At 48.4% G+C, this 23,038-nt stretch overlaps 1 protein-coding gene across 3 annotated transcripts in view; it reads left to right on the forward strand.

Moving 5' to 3' along the window:
- LOC142576602 (unconventional myosin-XVIIIa-like) overlaps window positions 1-23,038 on the forward strand; it is a 353,054-nt gene that overhangs the window by 77,108 nt on the left and 252,908 nt on the right. For all 3 annotated transcript variants that reach the window (XM_075686803.1, XM_075686805.1, XM_075686804.1), the window contains exons 2-4: window positions 9,065-10,096; window positions 13,921-14,121; window positions 22,609-22,785. In XM_075686803.1, coding sequence (XP_075542918.1) covers window positions 9,131-10,096; window positions 13,921-14,121; window positions 22,609-22,785 — 1,344 coding nt within the window. In that variant the 5' untranslated portion in view covers window positions 9,065-9,130. The remainder of the gene's footprint in view (window positions 1-9,064; window positions 10,097-13,920; window positions 14,122-22,608; window positions 22,786-23,038) is intronic.

The raw sequence follows: 23,038 nt of genomic DNA on the forward strand, positions 1-23,038 counted from the left end.
TGGCAGCACACGCAGTGGCGCGAGCGCTAACCAACCGCGCCGCTGCAACCGACCGTCCAACCTGGTGTAGTGCCAAGGACCGCATGACGACGTTCAACGAACTTACACAGTTGCACCGCCTGGCTCGAAGGACTTTCCCACCCCCGCACTCGGGGCTGAGCCCAGTGGAGGCGGTGCTGTTCAGACAATTACAAACTGGTTCCTTACCCACCCCAGTGTTAGTGAATCATGTGTACCCGAAAGTATATGTGAGTGATGTGTGCCGCGTGTGCCAGCGGGAGAGGGCCACTCTGACGCACATCCTATGGGATTGCACCAAGTTCCCCGAAGAAACTTCGACAAGTACAATGATTCCGCCGCGACTCGTGGCTGCGGCGGAATGCTACGACCACGAAAGCCAAACCTGGGCCGTCCAGCAGGTCTCGGCGGCTCTTTTAAAGGGAAGCTGAAAGGTTTTCCAGAAAAAATGAGTGAACATGTGTACATAAAGGTTTTCAACCCTCCGAATTCGAATATCGTATCGAAATTGAGCGAAAGAAAGCGCAAATATATTTTATTTCGACGAAAAGTGCAGCAGCGGACACGCCCAGCTCGCGCGTCTCGTTTCCGCCTGTGATTGGTCGGGCGCCTCGTGACGTCAACTCTAGTGACCGACCGCTGCCGTTACACATGAAGCACGGTGCCAGGTAGTTTGGTGCTGTAATGGAAAATTAAGAGGTAATGGAAAATTTAAAGAGACTGCGTTTTTCTGGGGAGTTCGGCGTTACTCCCTACATGTACGAGCCGATTGCGAAGAGCCGGCCTCTCGAAGAAGCAAACGATGCTGGTGCGAGCAGTGCTTTCGACGCTAACGAAAGCGAAGTCTTGGGATCTCCTCGTGTTGGAAATGCTCTTTGGTGAGTATGTTTTTTGCAAAGCGATCTAGTGATCTCGCCGATCTTTCGCCGATCTAGTGAGCTCGTTTCCGCTCAAACAACTGTAGTGTTGTGTTCCTGCGTGCCTCCTCGTGGACCGTAAGCGGGGATGCGATCGTCGGCATTTGTGCGCTGTCCAAAGCTGTCGGCAATCTACAAAGACGGTTTAAACGCGTGAAAAGCTTCCCGGTTCATGCAATACGTGTAGTGGCCTTCATCTGTGCGCCATCCGCACACTACTCGTAACCAAAGTCGTGAAGGCGGCGAATTCCGTCGGCTACGTGAGACGGTCGGTTAATTCAGGCGTAACGCCTCACTGTTACAAAAACCGGTACACCAGCTCAAACTCCATTTATCTGAAAAAAGCATTGTAGCAATCACTAGCTTACACGTATTAAACTACACTGAACAATGGTTCGCGCAGTCAGGTTCTTACCTCAAGCTTCCTTGTTTTCGCGAAAGCTGCAGCCTTGACAGCGGTGACGAGCTCCTTGTGTACGCGAACACTGACGGCACTGCGCCGGGCCTTAGACGAGCCGACTTGACTGGCAAACCCAACGCACGTTTTAATGATAAATTCTCGTGATAATCCTCGTCACGGAAGTGGTTGGCGCACAGCACTGTTGTTCTTGAGGGCTTGAAATTCGTTCGCTTCACAGCAGCCTCCCACTTCGTTAAAAGCTTCTTGTCTTGTGGGAAGCAATGGAAGACAACATCGTCGCGGCCGCTGGTGCTCGTGCAACCGTAGCCTGCACAGAAAGCCGGCATGATCGGCCCACCACTTCAGTTGATGCTGCGCGCGTTGACTACCACTCTACATACACGCAGACGCACCAACAAAGGAATGCAGGGTCGATCGAAGCAGATTACGATGGAACGCACGCAGAAACAAGCACGGTCAGGCACGGTCGCGCAGGCTGCGAAGGAACAAAACACTAGAGTTGACGTCACAACACCGCGGTTTCCGGTCTCCGCTCGCATCGTCAGCGTCAGCAGCAGCGCGCGGCATTCGACGGGGGGCGGAGCTACAGCGCAATTTTAACCGACGATTACGTCGCTCCTAATTGAAAAAAAAACCCCCAAATTTTACCTACATGGTTTATAAGGTTCTCGCATCCGTATATGAGCGTCTTATTGAATTCGACAGACTCTTCAGCTTCCCTTTAAGACAAAGGCCGAGCAAAACCGACGGAACGTTGCCCCTCAGGGTGACCGACCGCGGGAGTAACACGCGCTGGAGTTGAGTAGAGACCACCCGCTGAGAAAACGTCAGGGCCCGCGTCGCGGCGCCAATTACTCATGGCGTCGTTCTGCAGGCGACTAAATAAAGTTGTATCTCTCTCTGGCTGCTTCTCACGCTTCCCAGCAACTGGAGCTTATGTCCCCCCAATGTTTACCGGGGAACGCTGGCGGCGAACGCTATGCACGAAGGCGAGCTTTCTGGTAGAAACGCGGCGTCTTGCGTCGGCCGCGGTGCGGCGGAGGCGAGTGTCATCTGGAGGTGTTGCAAGAAACCGGACGCGCCACTTTATAGCTTGTGAGATTTGCGCGCGCAAATATGGGAGGCCATGGCCTTCCTATGAATGGTAGAAACACTGCAAAAGGGGTTTGTAGTCTTTTTTTTGTTTTGTTTTCGCGTAACAGAATTATATTTTCTCGTAAAATCAAATTACAATTCGACGCTACCATCTGTAGGTTGTGTGAAAGTCGCACTTTGCGATATTTCTATGTAGATTACCTTGACAAATTCAATTAGTTCACTAACTTCTTTGCACCACATAAAGGGCCTGCGTGGTTGGGTTTGCGTGGTTCGAAAATCTTTTTACGGAAATGACAGCGGACGCCGGATTTTCTGCGAAACGTTCCCCTTCAGTGCTGTGTACGTTCAGAATGAATTCTAGCCAAAATGCCCACCTCGCCCCTTTTGATTCGCCTAAATAGAGACAACGAATTCTCAGATGGGCTGCGTAAAAGGTGGAAACAATCGGAGACCGACTGACGCATTTCCTTGCCGCAGCTTTTTGCACACGCGCCGGTGTCCGTTCTTTTGTATACATTTTTCTCCGCTCGGCTTCTTCCTGCACTTTACATGGCGTACTCATTGTATGTCTTTTTTCCTTGTGCTGACGTTTTACTCGCATTGCGTGTCGATGGTACCCATTGCCTTTTTCTTCTGAGCTTGATGCATCCCCTGTTTTACAAAACGCTACGCGTGTACTGTTTGTATGTCCACTCCTGTATGAGCATTTCAAGGCTTACAGTATTGATAAAAAACTCAGTGCCTTTCCACTCTGTGAAGAAGGATGACCATCGAAGCTGTGCATGTGGGCCCCTTGATGGCAGACTGCACCTCCGCTGCGGGTCGTCCCGGCATTGCACTGTTTGCGGCATCGGTCCAAGTATACATGGGGTGTGCCTACTGACTGCTTCACAACCGCCGCGTATCGGCCCGCGATTTCACTATCTTCGGGATCGGCCCACTTATGGAGAGTGCTTAACGCCTGCTTCACCTCCGCCGCTGGTCACCCCGGCATTGTACTATCATCGGGATCGGCCCACGTATGGGGATTGCTTAACGCCGGCTTCACCTCCGTCGCGGGTTGGCTCGGCATTGCACTATCTGCGGGATCGGCCCACGTATGGGGTGTGCTTAATACCTGCTTCACCACCGCCGCGTATCGGCCCGCGATTGAACTATCTTCGGGGTCGGCCCACGTATGGGGAGTGCTTAACGCCGGCTTCACCTCCGTCGCGGGTCGGCCCGGCATTGCACTATCTTCGGGGTCGGCCCACGTATAGGGAGTGCTTAACGCCTGCTTCACCTCTGCCGTGGGTCGGCCCGGCATTGCACTATCATCGGGATTGGCCCACGTATGGAGAGTGCTTAACGCCTGCTTTACCTCCGCATTGTCTTGCGTCCCCGTAGCCAGGTGGTCACGCCCGACCCCAGCCGCGTCGCCGCCGGTTGTCCCTTGTCCGGCGCCTCTGAATTCCAGAGCTACCTTTCTCCTGTAGTCGCCGATTCCCCGAACGAGGCGCATGGTGGATTAACGCCGCCGTAGTCAAGTTCTCCAAAGGAAGTTCACGGTTGGTTAGCGCTGTCCTCGCTGGTTCTCTGAAGGGCGCCGCCATCGCGAATCGATCGAGGCACCTGCAGCGGGCTGAAATCGCTTTGCAGAGCAGTACCCCTGCAGGCCGATCCTAACAGGGTATACTGCTTCGCTGTTATGAATAAAAAATAAATGAATTATTGAGCAAGATGTTTTCTGTCACGAGCGCATCGCGCAAAAGGTGCCTCTGCTCAAATACCGTGGCTCGATATCCTGCACCTGAGTCGTTCGGAACACTGCTCATTTGCATCGGTACTTCTCTCGCAACTCAAGTGCTGTAATCCCTTATACCAGCCGTTGTTTTTTTTCTGACTATGCAGATTTTAAAAAGAAATCGCCCGTGGCAGATAGCGTAATTGTAGTCCTTCACCTGGATTACTCGAAAAGGCAGGCGTTACTTGCACGAGAAATCGAAATGCATTTAATTGACTAATTAGAACTAATTCATAAATCAACTATTAAATAAATAATTTGAGGCACATATTTGGATTTACGAATGGAAACCGATCAGTTCGCGAGGCATTTCCACTTAGAACGAATTTTCGATGACACCACTTTTGAGATACTCATCCCAAAGAGACATTCATATATTCATTCCCGAAACGTCAATTTCATCGAAATTTGATCACTGACATGATTTATCATTGCAGTACTACTCTCAAAGTGTGCGATGAAATGCATGGGCATTCGAATTACTTTTGTGTTTCAATGCATAAAACGGCGGTTTGTTAAGAAAAAGTAAGGGCAGCAATAATCTGTTCTTACTGCAAGTTTCACGGCGCATATATTGAAAGCAGTGCAATCCCTAGAATTTGTTCCAAGTGGATATGGCTTGCAAGTTCACCGGCTACAATTCGTTAATTGCAAAATGAGGCGTAATTTGATTAGTTAGAATGTTTGTAACGTATTCTTGGTAATTTGTCGATCACGAATTTTAATTTCTCGTGCGAGTAAGTTCCGCCGCTTCGAGTAATCCAGCTGAAGGACTACACTTACGCTATCTGCCGGAAGTGAAATAAAATTGTGTTTGGTCTAAAAAAAGATACCCCATATATTTGAACAGAAATGAGTATTCGAGAAATTCAAGCAGTGAATTCTTGAATTGAATTGCAAGGACTATTCGATTCGGATTTGAATATTCGCACGCCTCTAGATACAGCTATAAAAAAAATAAGGAAAATTACATCAAACCAAGACGATAAGCTCATTAGGGAATCATGCTAGTGAGGCTTCTTCGCAAGCTAATGTTTTAGACCGCTTTTAAGCGCCCGTTCCTGCGCTTAGCATCGGCGTCCCTCGGCGTAACCGAGCGAACGAACACAGCGAAGGATGAAAGAGCGAGCGCGGAGCGCAGCAGGGGATGAAAGATGGCGATAGCGAAGAGAGCGCGAGGAAGAAAGCTGAGGTGGGGGTGTAGCAGAAGCATTAGGGGAGGAAGAGGGTGTGGTGAAAGTGTGAGAAGAAAAGCGTAGTGCTGCGCAGACAGACTGTGCGGCGACGACTTCTACGAGATGGCACCAGAGTAGCGCGCCGTCTTCTGTTCACCAAAGGCATGCCACGAGCGCGTCCACCAATACCGTATACGGAAACAAAGCGCTGCGTGAGCGGATGTCTGTCTGCGGCGGCTGTTGTGAATCGCGCCCACGCGTCACCCACGCGCTGCCTCTCGCGATTTCACAGGGCAGTCGAGCCACACTTCGCTCCATTAGGATAGAAGACTGAGCGAGTAGGTAAGCATTCATGGTGCCGCGCTCACAAATCGACGAACAACGAAGCAGAAACAAACGGGACAGGCGCTGGGTACTCACTACCACACAATGAACTCATGAAAGGCGTAAAAAATGTGCATATGTGACTACAATGACGAATACGCATTCTATGAAACTTGCGGCATCTCAGTCGAATCGTTTCTCAAGCTGTTATATTTTCCCCTTAAATCTACTGTTGTCCAGCGCAACAATAGCATGTAAAACACACCTTCAATTAGTGGTATTTATTAAACCGCTATTTTGCATGTCAGAGCCGCCGCGCAGCTGTGGAACCCTTTCGACCACGAACAAGGGTGTTGCAGGTCATATTGCACCCGACTGTACATGCAGATTAAGCGGTGAGTGTATAGGATTTATAGAGTGGCACCCGTAGTAAGCGAGATTTTTTGGGCCGTGTTGATAGGCAGTTAGTGGTGGGCCTTGCTGAAATGGTAAAACATGTGTTTCGGTATTTCAACGATTTCTTGGTAATTTTTTGTAGCCAAGACTATAGCCGGCGATGTGCGAACGTTCTCGAAGTATTTAGCGAATGTGGGCTGCGTGGTTTAAGTTCACTGTAGAAATGGTGCAAGACAGAGTGAAATTACGTTCCTGGACTTCGAATTCTTACCCACGCATCTTTGCTGGCGCTAGCACCCCACAACTTTGACACCGTTGTTGATTTACAGTTCAAGTCTCTCTATGATAATCAAGCAAGGTATGGCGCTTTCCTGTATTAGGTCAGCTTTAGGAAAAACGTGCGTACACGGACTGCTTGTGAGTTTTCCCGGGCAGGTAGAAAGGCTAACACAGGCATGCTACCCGGCTCACATTATCTCCGGGGCTTGTGAAAAAAATTTTGAAATCAAGTAAGTCCAACTAATGAGCGACTGAAATGCGTGGTCTTTCCATGCGCACGCAAGCTTTCGTATGGCTTAAAGAATGTTGCGACGCGCTAGGTAGTAGACGTCGTCGTCTTTTCACTGAATAAAGTGTTGGCAATGAGTGCCAAAGTAAATAACTGAGTAAACTTTTCAGCGAAATTTCCCCAAAATGCCTGTGGCATTAAGCATGCGCCTGAGTATGCTGACTGTGAATTTGGCATAGTTCATCAGGTACCGCTTTCCTGCAGAATGACATACCTTTCCTGCAGAATGACACACCTTCCGCCCAAGCGGAAGGTGTGTCAGTGTAAGGCTGAGCGAGCACGAACCATCACTGGCTGATCTCAAGCCGTCTCACCTAGCAGGTCATTGCCGAGAATGTGGTTGTACCCAACATTTCAGCGACACTATGGTCTTATCGATGCGCGGAGCCCAGTCTGCGCATGAAATAATCGAAGCATTTCACATCAAAAAAAAAAAAAAATGGTTGGATGCGTCAGTCAATCGTTGATTCGGCTATGGGACAAGTAATTTGAATATTTGTTGAGCACATGTGGCAGCGTCAGATAGGCGCTGATGGTGCGCTTCAGATTTGGAGCATGTGCCAAGAAGACAGCAACGTTCGGGTGGTTCGTCACGTGTTAAAAGATTACGGATTGCTTTCTTGCTTAACGTTTTTTTTTTTCAAAATAAACGTCAATTGAGAGTCAGCGCCTGTCCCGCGTGTTTCTGCTTCATCCTTCGGCGATTTGTGAGCGTTGCACAAAAATACATCGTGAACGCTTCGCTCCGTTTGCAACATGCCGCACGACACAAATTGTCCACGCCAGCCAATATAACGCCAAATTAAAGCACGTATTATGCTGCACCCAAATTTCACATTAGGCAGTCTCGTAATCGTCAGCGAATATTTCTTTAACTTATCAAATTATGTAAAGCCATCGAGGCAGCTTAATATAGATCACGTATATACCTGCCTATTGCACTTATGTTAACGAATGCGACATACGCAATGACGTTTCTACGCGACATGAACGCTATGTGGTGCCCGTATAGTGTGCCCGCTTTGGGACGCTTTTCGAACCCATGCAGTGTCAGTGCGATCGCATATCGTGCACCGTGTTATCACTCCAGCTACTCCATGCTTCTCAGACATCTGGCGAGAAATCTTTTGTGTACAGGGGTGGTCAGAAGTTTCCAGGCCACAGCTTGCGCAAGCACGTAGACTTCGTGCCCATGTGGCGTGTCATATATATCGAAGAGCCCCAGGGTCTTCGAGAAGAGGTTAAGGGTTGCTGTTTTTCATCACCCACAGCTTCTGAGTGCCAAAATTACTCCAGGGGCTCCGCAGCTTGCTTGGCAGTGAATGTTGTACACGCTCTGGCCTGGGAACTTTTGACCACCCCTGTACCTCTGCATGGCGTGTTCCAGTGATCGCATGCTGTGCGTGATTATTCCGTCGACTTCTTTGCTTCGCGAATCTTCGCAACGTCACGCAGCGCTATGCCAAGCCACTTATATATATATATATATATATATATAAAACACACACTATGTAAGGTGTAATATGCCCCATTAAGGTGCTTGAGCCCCCATGAAAAAAAAACAAAAAAGAACAGATAAAATGCAAAGATTAAGGATAGACCAAGTATATTACAACATTTGTAAATTATTTCACAGTGAAAAAACTACTAAGTATCTGTCTTCCGCAGAATTTCAGCTTCGACCCACAGTCCACGCTACCATACATATATAGTGCATATGCAATCTCTGCTGAAGCGCCCTAGCTGTTAATTGCTACGGACGCTGTCAGTATCTGGCGCGTGACGCCTTGGATCTACACACGCGCCACGGATCTACACACGCGCCACACACGTTGTAGGATGAGCGCGAAGCATCATAGTTCTTTTCGTTGCCCCTGGCGAGCGTTTATATGTGCGAGAAAGTTGTTGAATCTTGTAACTACACAGCACCCTGTAGCACTGACTTAGCGTCGTGGGTTTCGGTGTGACAAACTCGTGTGACTGGGTAGGTCGCACTGCATTAGCATTTAATTATTTTGATGCATGCCTGAGCGGTTTAAAAGCTGTCTAATTTGAAAGATGTAGTTAACTAAATAAAGTTTATTTCACGGTTATGCACTGTTTAGACAATGTACTACATGAAACATCTGTGTCATATTAGGGAAAGCTGACTCGGAATTACTAACGGTCTAAAACTGAAAGTTAAAGCGCAAGAGTTGGTCAGCAGTACAAACAGTACCGCCATTTTCAGTGGAGAGAGCGAGATGGGTGGCGGCTCGCGTGCCCGCAAAGGCTGCGCCTCGGCGTGACAAGGATCTTTTGAATCTCGGTAGTTTAGTCTTGGCCAGGTAGGCTTCCAAAAATGTTTTTCCTTGCGCCCTTCAGGTAGCCCCGGGAGCCCTCGTCTAACGCGAACACGGAGGCCACGGGGTGCCCCGCCGAGGAGCAGCCATGTTTCCCTGGAAGAAGGCCAAGGACAAGGAGGACAAGTCCAAGCGGCGGGGAGGCGGCGGGGACGACAAGAAGTCTTCGGGAAAGCTGTCCAGCAGCGAGTTCCGCCGACGGAATCTGGTCATCTCCGGGCCGATCCCGGCGCCGGGCAGCGGGCTCGTGTCGCCGCTCGCCGAAGAGGAGGACTTCTCCGACCACAGCGGAAGTGGGGGCACCCTGCCCCACGACTCCTCCTCCCCCTCGCCCGTGCAGCAGGACGGCGGCCACAGTAAGAGGCCCCCGCCGGTTCCTCCCAAGAAGCCGGCGGTGGCCCGGACCCTGAGCGTGCCCAAGTCCAAGCCCCCGGACAGGCCCGCGCCGCGGTCAACGAGTTTGACGGCTCAGCCTCTGGTGGACGCCTTCAAGACGGCGGTGCGCAACGGGCACCCGCCGGCAGAGGTCGAGTACGGCGAGCTGCAGCATCGCTTCGCGGCCATCCGGAGGGCCTCGCAGGGCGCGCCGGGTCCCGGGCAGGCGGTGCGCAGCTGGCCCCTGCCACCGATCCGCACGGCGGCCCGGTGTCCGCAGCCGCGCGTGCTGAGCGTGGCGCGGCAGCCGTCGGGCGACTTCGGCTTCTCCCTGCGCCGCTCGGCCCTCTCCGACGGCCTGGCCGCCGGCGAGGAGCGCCGCCGCACGCTCATGTTCGCCGAGCCGAGCACGCTTCCCGGCGGCGGCGGCAGCGCGACGGGCCTTCTGCCAGGCGACCGGCTGCTCGAGGTGAACGGCGTGAGCGTGGACGACCGGTCGCGCGAGGAGGTCATCGAGATGGTGCGCTCCTCCGGCGACCGCGTGCTGCTCAAGGTCCAGCCGCTGCCCGAGCTGTGCGAGATCGTGGCCCGCGTGGCTGGGGTGCAGGGAGCCACCCTCGGAGGAGGCAGCAACCGGACCCTGTCCCGCACGGGCAGCCGCCGACACAAGGCCCTCGGGGTGGGTTCGCTTCCTTTCTCACTCCTGCTGCTACACACTGTCTCAAGCAGTGGGAGAGCATGTGTTCAAAATACCTGTACCAATATCCTCTTCTCATTTGCATCAAAATTCGACAACTTTGCAAGTCCCCAGCAGCTACGGAGCACCTGACCAAGGCGGAGGTCGGACCTGTAATGCAGCAGAGGGTGTTAAGGATCTCTGGACCTGGACAGGCCGTCAATAGAAACTGACCCTGGGGACCTTTAACACCCAAACTTTCTCGAGTGAGGCTAGCTTAGCAGGAGCCTTTGAGGAACTATCAGGCGTTAATTGGAATATCATTGGCTTTAGTGAGGTTAGAAGAACTGGTGAGGCTTATGCAGGGCTTACTATTGGCCACGTCCTCTGCTATAGAGGACTCGCAGATGAGAAGTTAGACGGGGTAGGATTCCTAATACATTAGGACATAGTGGGCAACATGGACGAATTCTACAGCATTAATGAGAGGGTAGCAGTAGTCATAATCAAACTTAATAAGAAGTATGGACGAAGGAAGAAGTATAAGAAGTATGGAAGTATAAGAAGAAGTAAAGATGGTGCAACCCTATGCTCCAACCTCCAGTCATGATGATGATGAAGTAGATCAATTTTATGAAGATGTGGAATTAGCCACGAGAAGAGTGCAAACACAGTATACTGTAGTAGTGGGCAACTTCAGTGCAAAAGTAGAGAAAAAGCAGGCTGGTGAACAAGCAATTGGCAACTACGGCATCGATTCTAGAAACACTAGAGGAGGGATGTTGGTAGAATTCACGGAAAGGAATAAGCTGCGAATACTGAACACATTCTTCAGAAGGCTTAGCAACAAAAAGTAGACCTGGAAAAGCCCTTATGGTGAAACAAGAAATGAAATTAATTTCATACTTTCTGCCAATCCCAGCATAGTGCAGGATGTAGAAGTGTAGAGTAAAGTGCAGTGATCATAAGTTGGTGAGGTCTAGGATTCACCTCAATTTGAAGAGAGACAGAGTAAAATTGGTCAGGAAAAAACAGGCCAACCTAGATGCGGTAATAATAAAGCAGACCAATTCAGGCTGGCAAACAGATATGCTGCATTAAACAGAGAGATGAAGATGACATAGAAGTAATGAATCAAACCATAACTAGGCTAGCTTCAGAAGCAGCAAATGAAGCCGGAGGTAAACCACTAAGGCAGCCAGTAGATAAGCTCTCCCAAGTAACCAAGGACCTAATAAAGAAACGACAAAGAAGGAAAGTGTGCCAACTAATGAGATCAGATAGAATTGGAAGTGCCAGAACTGATCACTAAGGAGAAAGCAAGGGGTATTCGAAATTATAATGTGAGAAAGACTGAGGAAGCAATAAAAAATGGACGCAGCGTGAAATCGGCGTAGGACAAGCCAAGATGTATGCACTGAAAGATAAGCAGGATAATATCATCAGTAATTTCGAAGATATAGTAAAAGCCGCGGAATAATTATATACTGACCTGTACAGTACTCACAACAGCCACAATTCCTCAATTCGAAGTAGTAATGAAGAAGTTGCAGAGGCTCCTTCTGTAGCTAGCGATGACGTTAGAAAGGCCTTGCAAAACATGAACTGGGGAAAAGTAACACATTTAACAGGGATAGGCAGGCTAGTTGGTGGTCAATGTTGGAATGCATCATGTAACCGGGCAAACAACAACGGACAAAGAAGGAAACACCTTCGTTCTTTGTCCGTTGTTGTTTGCGCGGTTACATGATGCGTTCCAGTACTGGGGAAAAGTGGCAGGAGAAGATGGGATAACGGTCGATTTAATCGAAGATGGAGGAGACATCATGCTTGAAAAGCTTGCGGCCCTTTATACGAAATGTCTCATGACTTCAAGGGTCCCAGAGAACTGGAAGAATGCCAACTATATACTAATCCACAAAAAAGGGAGACATCAAAAATTGAAAAATTGTAGGCCCATTAGCTTACTTTCGGAATAATGTAAAATATTCACCAAGCTAATTTTCAGTAGAGTAAGGGCAACACTTGACTTCAGTCAACCAAGGGAACAGGCTGGCTTCAGGAAGGGATATTCTACCATGGACCACATCCATGTCATCAATCAGGTAATTGAGAAATGCAGAGTACAATCAGCCTCTCTATATGGCTTTCATAGATTACGAAAAGGCATGCCATTCAGTAGAGATACCAGCAGTCATAAAGGTATCACGTAATCAAGGAGTACAGGACGCTTACGTAAATACCTTGGAAGATATCTACAGAGATCCCACAGCTGCCCTTATTCTCCACAAGAAAAGTAGGAAGATACCTATAAAGAAAGGGGTCAGACAAGGAGACATAATCTCTCCAATGCTATTCACTACATCCTTGGAAGAAGTATACAAGCTATTAAACTGCTAAGGCTTAGGAGTAAAGATCAACGGCGAATATCTCAACAACCTTCAGATTTGCAGATGACATTGTCCTGTTCAGCAACACTGTGAACGAGTTACAACAAATGATTGAAGACCTTAACAGGGAGAGTGTAAGAGTGGGGTATAAGATTAATATGCAGAAAAACGAAGATAATGATCATTAGCCTGGCAAGGGAACAAGAGTTCAGGATCGCCAGTCAGCCTCTAGAGTCTGTGAAGGAATACGTTTACCTATGTCAATTACTCACCGGAGACCCTGATCATGAGAAGGAAATATACAGAAGGATAAAAATGGGTTGGTGCACATATGGCAGACATTGTCAGATCCTGACTGGAAGCTTACCATTATCATTAAAAAGAAATGTGTACAATCAGTGCATTCTACCTGTGCTAACATAGGGAACAGAAATTTGGAGACTGACAAAGAAGCTCGAGAACAAGTCAACGACCACTCAAAGTGCGACAGAACGGAGCATTTTAGGCGTAGCATTAAGAGACCAGAAGAGTGCGATGTGGATCAGAGTGCAAACAGGGATAACCAATATTCTAATTGGCATTAAGAGAAAGAAATGGAGCTAGGCAGGTCATGTAATGCATAGGTCAGATTACCGGTAGACCATTAGGATTACAGAATAGGTGCCAAGAGAAGGGAATACTAGTTGAGGACAGCAGATGACTAGGTGGGGCGATGAAATTAGGAAGTTCACAGCCACTAGTTGGAATCGGTTGGCTTAGGAGAGGGGTAATTGTAGATCGAAAGAAGAGGCCTTCGTCTTGCAGTGGACAGAAAATAGGCTGATGATAGTTAGTGAAAGCTAAATTTTTATTTGCTTCAGATTTGAACCCCGCCGCAGACTACTTCACCCTACGATTCCGAACATATAGAAAGCCCTACAGTCAAAAGACTTGTCACTTCAGTTTTCCATTACCAGTTCAACATTTCTGTGTCCCTCATACCTCTCCTGCATTAAGCCGAATTCAAGAGAGTTGAATTTACCCATTCTTGTTTTGTGTGTGCACAGGGTTGTTGCCATTATGCAAAAGGTCTATAGGAGGCTCAAACAACTTGGGTCCTAGCAACAACCAAGCAGAGCTTGGTTTCTTTCGTATATTGGGCCACTTGCGTCCCCTAATCTAAAACTGATGCTACTTTGCACTCGCACATTGCAGTGTCATTCACATAGTCTAATTACTCTTGTAAGCAGTGTAAGCAGTGGGGGAGGGGGAAGAACAAACGAGATAAAGGCGATCCCACATGTACCATAGGAAAAATGAAGTAAAGTCAAGAGAATGATCAAAAACACACTTGTAGTCTTGCTTATTTCCCAGTCATAAGCCATTGCTCGATTTGTGCACAGGTCTTTGCTTAGTTGTATGCCAGTTGCGTGAATGCAGTCATTGGTGCTACTTCAGGCCAAGACAGACGAGGAGATAGCAGCAGAGCGGCTATGGATGAAGTCTGAGAAGGTGTGGGTGCTGTTCAAGGGTGGCTACACGGGTGCATCCTTGGTGTCGGGCACTTCACCTTCGCCGACTGAAGAGGAAGGGAAGCTGCGTGTCCGCTTGGATGCCACGGGTGAAGTGGTGTCGGTGGATGAGAACGACGTTGAGAAGGTATACTGTGTTCCACTTTGAGATTCTTTTGTACCAAACTTGCAAAAGATGCACCCCCCCCCCCCCCCATGGTAGCATAATGTGTAGTGTGATATAGAAGTTCCATTAAGTTTTGCTGCTTGAAAACACATATCTGACTATTGCTTTACTTTTCCTTTCTTTTCAAAGTAAACTTTCTTTACCAAGTGAGATATCAATAGGCTGTTAGGCAAGCGTTTCAACGTCACGAACAGGTGTATGGGCGTTGGCTGATGCACACGTGCTTGCATGTCGGCCGATGATGAATACTAAAGGTATTTTAGATACACGAATTGCATTATCTTATTAATTTCATCTATGTTCTTTTGAGAGGTGGTTGAAATAGCATGGCTTTGTGCGCAGTTCTAGCTACAGTGCAGAAAATCTTGCACAGTGTATGCTCTAGTGGAAGAACAATTTCTTACTTCCTCTGTGGTATGCACGTGGTAGGTGATGCACGATGATTTGGCAAAGGAAACTTAAGAGCCGTTTTGCACTGAGGGGCTTTTATGTGTCTGGGGTGGATACAATTTTAGTTTGAAGTGTGCATTCATCTTGCAGTGTATTTCATTGCAGCTACACAAATTTCAAGCTTGTGTTATATATATGGTGCAATTGTTCTTTTTTATGTAATTGAGATTGCTTTTACTTTGATGGAAAATAGAAAAAAAAAGTGGTTTCATCAAGAAGGCTTGATAGTAGGGTTGTGCAAATACCAAATACTCGTAGATGTTGAATTGAATCAACAAAATAAATGCATCGAATATCATGAAATTTAATTATTCATATTTGTGCGCAAGAAAACACGGTGCTACGCATGCTCGGGAATCTACTAGCATTGCATAAATATAGAATTTTTTTTCCCATCCATGCAATGTGTGTTAAATAGAATTGAGTGACTTTTTTCTCTCTCTGAAACTGTAGAAGTACTGAAGTTGTGTACTGAAAACCTTAGGAGATATTCAGTTTAATAGTGCACCTGTGTCCCTATGGCGAACGAGAATTACCATATTTACTCGATTGTAACGCGCCCTCGATTGTAACGCGCACCCGTAGTGCATGACCAAAAAATAAAAAAAATGAAAACCTCCATTGTAATCTACACCCGTTTTCCATGACAAAAAAAAAATTATGATACCGTGCACCTCGTGCTTTCATATAGAAATAGTACTATTTTCTCTCATTTGGAACAAACAGATTTATTCCCAATACACTAAAGTTGCGATGAATAAGAACACAAATGGAACCGGTGTACTTTGCTGTCAAGATTTTCGCTGCACCAGTACGAGTCGCGTGGGACAGTAGATATCACTCGTCGCTATCAGACAACTTATCGCTATCAACAGACCAAAGCATTTCGTCCTCGGTGCCGTTCATGGCATTAAAATTCCTGCACATTTTAAAGGCCTTGTTAACCATGGCAGATGAAATCATGCACCATGCATCTTTCACCCATCCAGCAAAAAAGTCCTGCAGTGAGGCATGCTTCATATTATTGGCGGGCGTGAATTCGTGGCAGCCACTGACAAGCCATTTGGTGTAGAGCGCCCGAATTCTGTCTTTCACTGGCTTGTTCAAACAAACATCGAGCGGCTCGAGCTGCGATGTCATGCCACCAGGTATCATGACAAGGTCGATGTTGCATGCAGCCAGCTTGTCCTTGATGCGTTGGTCAAGGTGGCACCGCAACGCGTCGAGCACAAGCATCCCACATAGACCCACACTGCCGTCAGGTCTCTTCCGCCAAATGTTATCAATCCAGTCAGCGACCAAGTCTGTGGTCATCCAGCTTTTTTTATTTGTTCGCACAATCACGCCACTCGGAAACGCGATTCCTTTCGGGAACATCTTCCATTTGAAGATAAGATACGGGGGCAGCTTGTGCCCATCTGCAGTGCAACAAAGCATTGCGGTGACTAGTTTTTTCGTGGCTGGAAGACAAAACACGCACTTGCTTCGCCCCCTTCTTTTGAACGGTTGTGGTGGCAGGCATGTCAAAGTAGAGTGGCATCTGATCGTCATTTCCAATCTGTCCGAAGTGGTAGCCGTTTCTATGGCGCAACTTCAAAACGTACCGCTGAAAACTGTGCAATTTCTCTTCATATTTTCAGGCAATTTTTGGCATCTTCCTGTCCGCCTTCGAAGAGAAAAGCCTTTTCTTCTTATAAAATTTGATAGCCAGCACCTGCTCGCTTTGAAGTCACTCCATATTAGCCCTATCTGCAGGGCTAACTGCATCGCCCATACCTTTGAGCAGATTGGTCGTCACAGGCCGCTGTGCCGCTCGCTGCTCTTACACCTATTCCGCGAGCAGCTCTTCTATTTCAGTGAAGCAGCCCTGTTTCGGTCCACTGAAACCCTTCCTTGTTGCTTTGCTGGCGAAAATATTCTCCTTCTGTTTGCGCCAGTCCCGGACGCAAGTTTCAGGAACTCTGAACGCCCGTGAAGGGGGGGGGGGGGCGATTTCCACCCGTCTCTGCCCAAATGATAACTTTGCTTTTAAATGCGGCATCACGGTGGACTAGGCACGTCTTTGCAGTCGGCGCTTCCATGCTGATTGAATAAACACAGAAAATGGGAAGACAGGCGGTAGACTAAAAGTTTGTTTGATTCACAAAGAGGTGCACGGCACCACAAACGAGAAGGTGCAGGGGTGCCAGTTATGGTGTGCCGGGCTGTACCCACTCACTGCTGGTTCAAAGGTGCACTGCACTGCGGCGGCACCTTCCTTGCACCCTGTTCAATTGAGGACAGGGAGCCAGGGTGCACCCCTGCACCTCGGGGAATCGAAGGCCCAGGTGCAGTTCACCGTGAATAAGTGCAGGAGGTGCAGAGAAACTTGGCTGAGTCGAATAGACCTTAGGTTACACCAGTGCCTCGTTACATGGAGGAAGCTACGGCAGCTAGGCTGGAAGCGCGTACGAGGCGGCCATTTTTCGAATGCCGATGGCGATATGGTAACGCGGATTTAGGGTCCTACTCGTTTCTAACGCGCATGCAATTTTTCGACCTGTTTTATCGGAAAATAGGTGCACGTTAGATTCGAGTAAATACGGTAAACCAGCGAACTATGTGTGTACAAAGAGGTGCACAGGATGATCGAGGGACTTTATTATTCACAGATATCCGTGAGGTTCTTGCTAAGCGCATGTGCCAGCACAAGATGACACCATACAACTACACTTCTTTTTTCACATGTCATTGACACATGCTATATTGCCACATGGTGTAGCGCAGCAAGAGACTGAAGAAGAGGAGAATGAGGTTCGTCACGGCATCGCGCGTTGCCGCTTGCATTTTCGTAAAGTGCAACCGCCTGTATCTTGATTCAGCTTGTATACTCCAGCAGTGTATACGCGACAATTTGGTGGAGCTCGCTGGGTACGCTCAACTTATGCAGGAGACTCCACTGGGCAGCAAGAACCTCGCCCCACAGTTGGAGTTTACTCCAGTTCACCGCACAAGCCGGCGAATCTGAGGCCTCGCCCCAGAATTTAGAAACCACCACGAAAAAGTGATTACTGCGACCACTCCCGACTTCTACAGAACGGGTGACGCCAACTTACTTAATGCTGCTGAACCCCCAAGTGCCGACGGCTTTTCATGGCGACACATTTGAAGATGTGGAAGACTGGCTGGCGGAGTTCGACCGTGTGTCTGCGTTTAACGAGTGGGACAACAACGCCAAACTCAGGAACGTCTACTTCAGCCTCCAGGATGGTGCTCGCACGTGGTTTATGAGCTGCGAAAGTGCCCTGTCATCCTGGCCTGAGTTCCAGCGCAAGCTACTGGAGACTTACTCCAGCCCCGATTGCCGAGAAAAAGTGGCGCGGACCCTTCAGTCACGCATTCAAAAGCCCAACGAGAGCGTCACGATGTACGTGGAGGACATGACGCGTCTCTTTCAGCATGCCAATCCGAGCATGTCGGAAGAGAAGAAGGTGCATCATCTGATGAGAATCGTAAAGGAGCAGCTCTTTGGCGGTCTTGTTCGGAATACGCCCAAGGCTGTTGCGGAGTTCCTCACCGAAGCCACCGCGATGGAGAAGACCCTTCAGCAACGGTCGAACTTTTACAACCGACAAGTAAATGCCGCCTGCACTCCGGATACGCCGGTAGGCTTAGGGTGTGACATCGCCTTGCTTTGCGAGCTGATTCGCTCAGTGGTTCGCGACGAGCTGCAGAAGCACCACGGTACGTCGCCACCTCCAGTCAGCTCCCTCGCCAGCGTCGTACGCAACGAAGTAGAGCAGGCATTGCAGGCATCTCTTTCCAGCAGTGAAGCACCACCTCTGCCAAGCGAATCCCGGTGCAAGACGTACGCAGAAACATTACTGAGCCCCGTCCAAGCTTTCACACCTATTTACATGGCGCCGTCAGTTGCGTTGCAATCGGCGCAAGCCGCTTCGACAACTCCACTACCGTATTTCGACGATCGCCAAACACCCGCGAGGAAATCAGAGGTTTGGCGAGCACCTGATCGACGACCGCTGTGCTACCACTGCGGCGAAGCTGCTCATGTGTATCGGAAGTGCCCCTACCGACGACTCAGGCTGCGGGGTTTTTCTATCGATTCGCCTCGACCTAGGTTTGGCCAGAGGCCACCCGACATCGCAGAATTCCTTGAACAGCAGCGCAGACCGGGCCCATCGCAGCGGCAGTCACGCTCACCCTCACCGCGGCGACATTTCCCTGCTTGCGATACCGCCTTGAGGACGACGCAAGGGCGATCACCAAGTCCACGCTGGGAAAACTGACGTCAGCGACTTTCCGAGGCAGGGCCGCTGATACTCGACGTGCTCAAGACCTCGTATCGTGCCGATCGCAGAATAACGAAAACACGATAATGCCAGAACCAGTTTCCGCAAACAAGATTTCATTGGACATACCTGTGTTGATCAAACGGCAAAAAGTGAGTGCACTTGTAGATACAGGCTCCGATTACTCTATTCTTAGTGGAAAACTGGCGAGCGTTCTGAAAAAAGTTATCTTGCCCTGGGGGAACAGGGCACCAGTTCGTACGGCAGGTGGCCATGCCGTCACACCACTTGGCCTATGCACGGCGAGAGTAGAAATTCGCGGTGCTGCTTTTCTCGCCACTTGTCTGGTTCTACGTGAGTGTTCCCGCGATTTAATCCTTGGGATGGACTTTCTCCGGGAATATGGCGCCATTATTGACCTCCACGAGCGCTACATCACTTTCTCGACACAAAGGGCAACACAGACCGAAGCCATTGAACACAGATCCGCACTTCGTGTTTCGGACGAGTGCATCACGACACCACCGCATGCGAGTGTTATGGTTCCGGTCAAGTCCGACGAGCTACAAGACGGTGAAGCCATCGTCGAAGGCAACATTTCTATGTTGAAGTATTTGTGTAGAGCGAAGCCTTGTGGAACTTCGTGAAAGCCAGACAACGATCCTCGTTACCAACTTAACCTTTGAGCATCGGCACATTTTTGTGGCACTGCCATCGCCTGCGCCGAACCATCAACGGACATCGTCGAGTGCTTTGCTTCTGAGGTGGACACAGACGACAGTTCACTCAGAGACATCGATGTAAACTCCGAGCTTACGGACGACCAAAAGAGCGCACTGCAGGAACTCTTGAATGAATTCTGCACGTGCTTTGCTCGGGTCTACTAAGGTGGGTCAAACGCCAATCACTAAGCACCGAATAACGACATCCGCCGACGCACGCCCCATCAAACAACAGCCTTATCGTGTCTCGCCGTAAGAATGTGAGGCAATTCTAGCCCAAGTCAAGGAGATGCTAGATGATGGTGTCATTCAGCCTTCGCACAGTCTGTGGTCCTCCCCGGTCGTTCTAGTCAAGAACAAAGACGGAACGCTTCCTTTCTGTAGTGATTATCGACACCTCAACGATGTTACCAAGAAGGACATGTACCCACTACCACGTATCGATGACTCTTTAGACAGGTTGCAGCGAGCTAAGTATTTTTCGTCTCTCGATCTAAAGAGCGGTTATTGGCAAATTGAGGTCGATCTCGACCTCGCCCAAGATGCCAAAATTTTTGTGCAATGTGGAAGAAGCCCGTCAGCTTGCCCGCGTGCACATAAAGCAACAACAGAGCATCGATGCACACCGTTACAATCTCCGCCATCGACATGTCGAGTTCCAATGTGGTGTTCAAGTTTTGGTCTGGACTCCCGTGCGCCGAAAAGGACTATCCAAGAAGCCTTTGAGTCACTACTTCGGACCTTACAGAGTGTTGCAGCGAATTAGTGACGAAGTCCTTGCTGACGGAAGTCAGCCTCCCCGACGTCGACAACCGGAATCTGAGATTGTGCACATAGTGCGGTTTAAACCGTACTATAGCCCCTAATATTCGACGTTTCAGCCGCTTCGGTTAGTTTTGTGGTTGCTCATCCATCAGTGCCTTGTGACTATATCGCACACCACAGTGATTGTGACTATAGCCTATGTGTTCGTCCTAGACCATCTCGGCGCTCTCAGGTCAAGCCTATGCATGCTTTCCTTCTTCAGTTCTTTTTTTTTTTTTTTTGAAGAGGGGGTAATGGGGGGGTGGGGGGCACATGGTGTGGCGCAGCAAGGGATTGAAGAAGAGGAGAATGAGGTTCGTCTCAGCATCGCGCGTCGCCGCTTGCGTTTTTGTAAAGTGCAACCGCCTGTATCTTGATTCAGCTTGTATACTCCAGCAGGGTATACGTGACAATATAAATAAGATTTCTAGGTACGCACACTGCTTTTCAGTCACGGTTAGCGACGGTACACTAATACAGAAATCATTGTGCTTCCTCATCCGAAAATGTTTTTAAATCTCCCTCGCATTTTGCATTTTTCCCTGGCCACGAATCGTTGCCGAGCTAAATAGAGGAGCACAACCACATCTACTGCAATGATGGGCTAAATGACCATCCTTACCTGTGCCTACATTGTTTTTACGTTCCCTCAGCCCCTGTTTGATGCACTGCCCAGTTCGCTCTGTATATACCTTTGCATGTGTGACCGATATGTTGTATATCACTTTCGAGGCATGCTGAACAAATTTGTTTCTGTGATTAGTCGAACACGCAAAGGGACTTCTCTTATCCGCCGAAATGTGCGCTCACAAAGAAGGTAAATTTGTATATTACGTGTTATACTCTTTTGTATTCTGTGTGTTCTTGGCTTTCTACATGCTCATCATGATGGCCGCTTATGTGCTTTTGTGAATTTGTTTATAAACTTAATGTGGTGCCACTTGCCTTGGCCTTTTATATGTTTGTGGGTGTATATAACTGTGTGCTGTGGATTTCTGGCACTATGACGTGATTTATTTACATTTTCTTACTACGTATATTTTTTACATTGTTGTTTCTGCTGTGCAAAAAGGAGTAGCTGTCACCTTTATAAGGTGATATCTCTTTCTTCTATTTTCATTTAATAAATTAAGGAGGAAAGAAAGGTAACTTTGACGGGGCCGGAAACACAATGTTCACGCCTTGCCGCTCAGCCACTTTCTTTACACAGTGCGACACTTTATGCAAGTGGAGAACTACCTGCGCCTTTCTGTTGCATTCCTGCTATTTCTCTTTTTGGCGATGTGTGCCTTTCTTTGCTTGGGAAGAGCCTCAGACACTGCTTCTTGCAGTGCGGACAGACAGTGCTCTAGGGAGACGTTGCATTTGTGATTGAAAGCTTGCCATCTCAGTGTGCGAGCAGCTTTTACTGCACTTCGAAAGCATGGCTTAACAATTCTTCTCTTGATTAGCTTTGAATGGTTAAATAAAGCAGTGTCTGAGGCTCTTCTCAAGCAAATGAAAGGCACATATTGCCAAAAAGAGAAGTAGCAGGAATGCAACAAAAATGTGAACTTATAAAAAATCTGATAAGATGACAAAAACATTCAAAATCCCTTCATGTTCATCGCAAGAACAGTCTACTGTTGCTCTTGTGTGTAGTCCATTCTTCATGTATCGTAAGCTTAACTTCTGATGCATTGGCAAGAATTTGTATAAAGCTCTTGTTACTCTTTTTGTCACCTTAGCACTTCATCATGCAAAGCAAGAGTGAGTGCATTGTACTGAGGGGCCATATTTGTTTTTTATCAATCAGGCAACTAGCTTCACTGCAAGCTGAACATATTTTTCTTCACAGAAAAAAAGAAAGCCTTTTTCTGCTGCAGGTATCAGTTGTGATGAGGGGCTGTGGTGGTATGTTCTGCTCGGCTGGTTCTCCTTGACCACGGCTGTAAATGTGGAAACAAAATCGTGGATTGCTTGAGTTTGAATGTACAGTACTGTACAAAAGCTGTAGTGACAGGACACATAAGCTTGGCGCTGTGCATTAGTGCCTCTTTAGGATTGCATTTGCTACGGTGACACATGCAGACATCTGAAGCTATTATGGAGGTTTCAGTATGTGGCTTGTCTTGTGGCACAGCCTGGATACATGTATGGATACCCCGAGCATTTGATGCTCATCATTCTTTGTCGTGATGCAGGCGAATCCTCCCGAGCTGGACTTTGTGGAGGACCTGGGCCAGCTGCGGCAGCTCAACGAGGCCGGCATGGTGCATGTCCTGCGGGAGAGGTTTGCCTCGGGACTCGTGCACACCTACGCCGGCTCGGGTCTGCTCCTCTTCAACCCACAGCGGCCGCTGGCCATCTACTCTGACAAGGTGGGCATGCATACGTACTAACAGACGGCGTGTTTTTGTGACAAGGCAATGTTTGCATGCTTGTAAAGAACATAACGGAAAAAGACAAAACAATAAGAGCCAGTCCTTCTCTTTGAACCACAAAGTCCAAGCACCACATTCCACATCAAGGAAAGTTAGAACTTAGTCACATTTATTTCACGTCATGGACATTACATTCCTACAAAAACAATGGAATGTAATTTGAGTAAGAAATTAATTTGGTGTGGTAGTT

Source organism: Dermacentor variabilis, chromosome 3, assembly GCF_050947875.1.
Source record: "Dermacentor variabilis isolate Ectoservices chromosome 3, ASM5094787v1, whole genome shotgun sequence".
NCBI classification, from domain to species: domain Eukaryota; kingdom Metazoa; phylum Arthropoda; class Arachnida; order Ixodida; family Ixodidae; genus Dermacentor; species Dermacentor variabilis.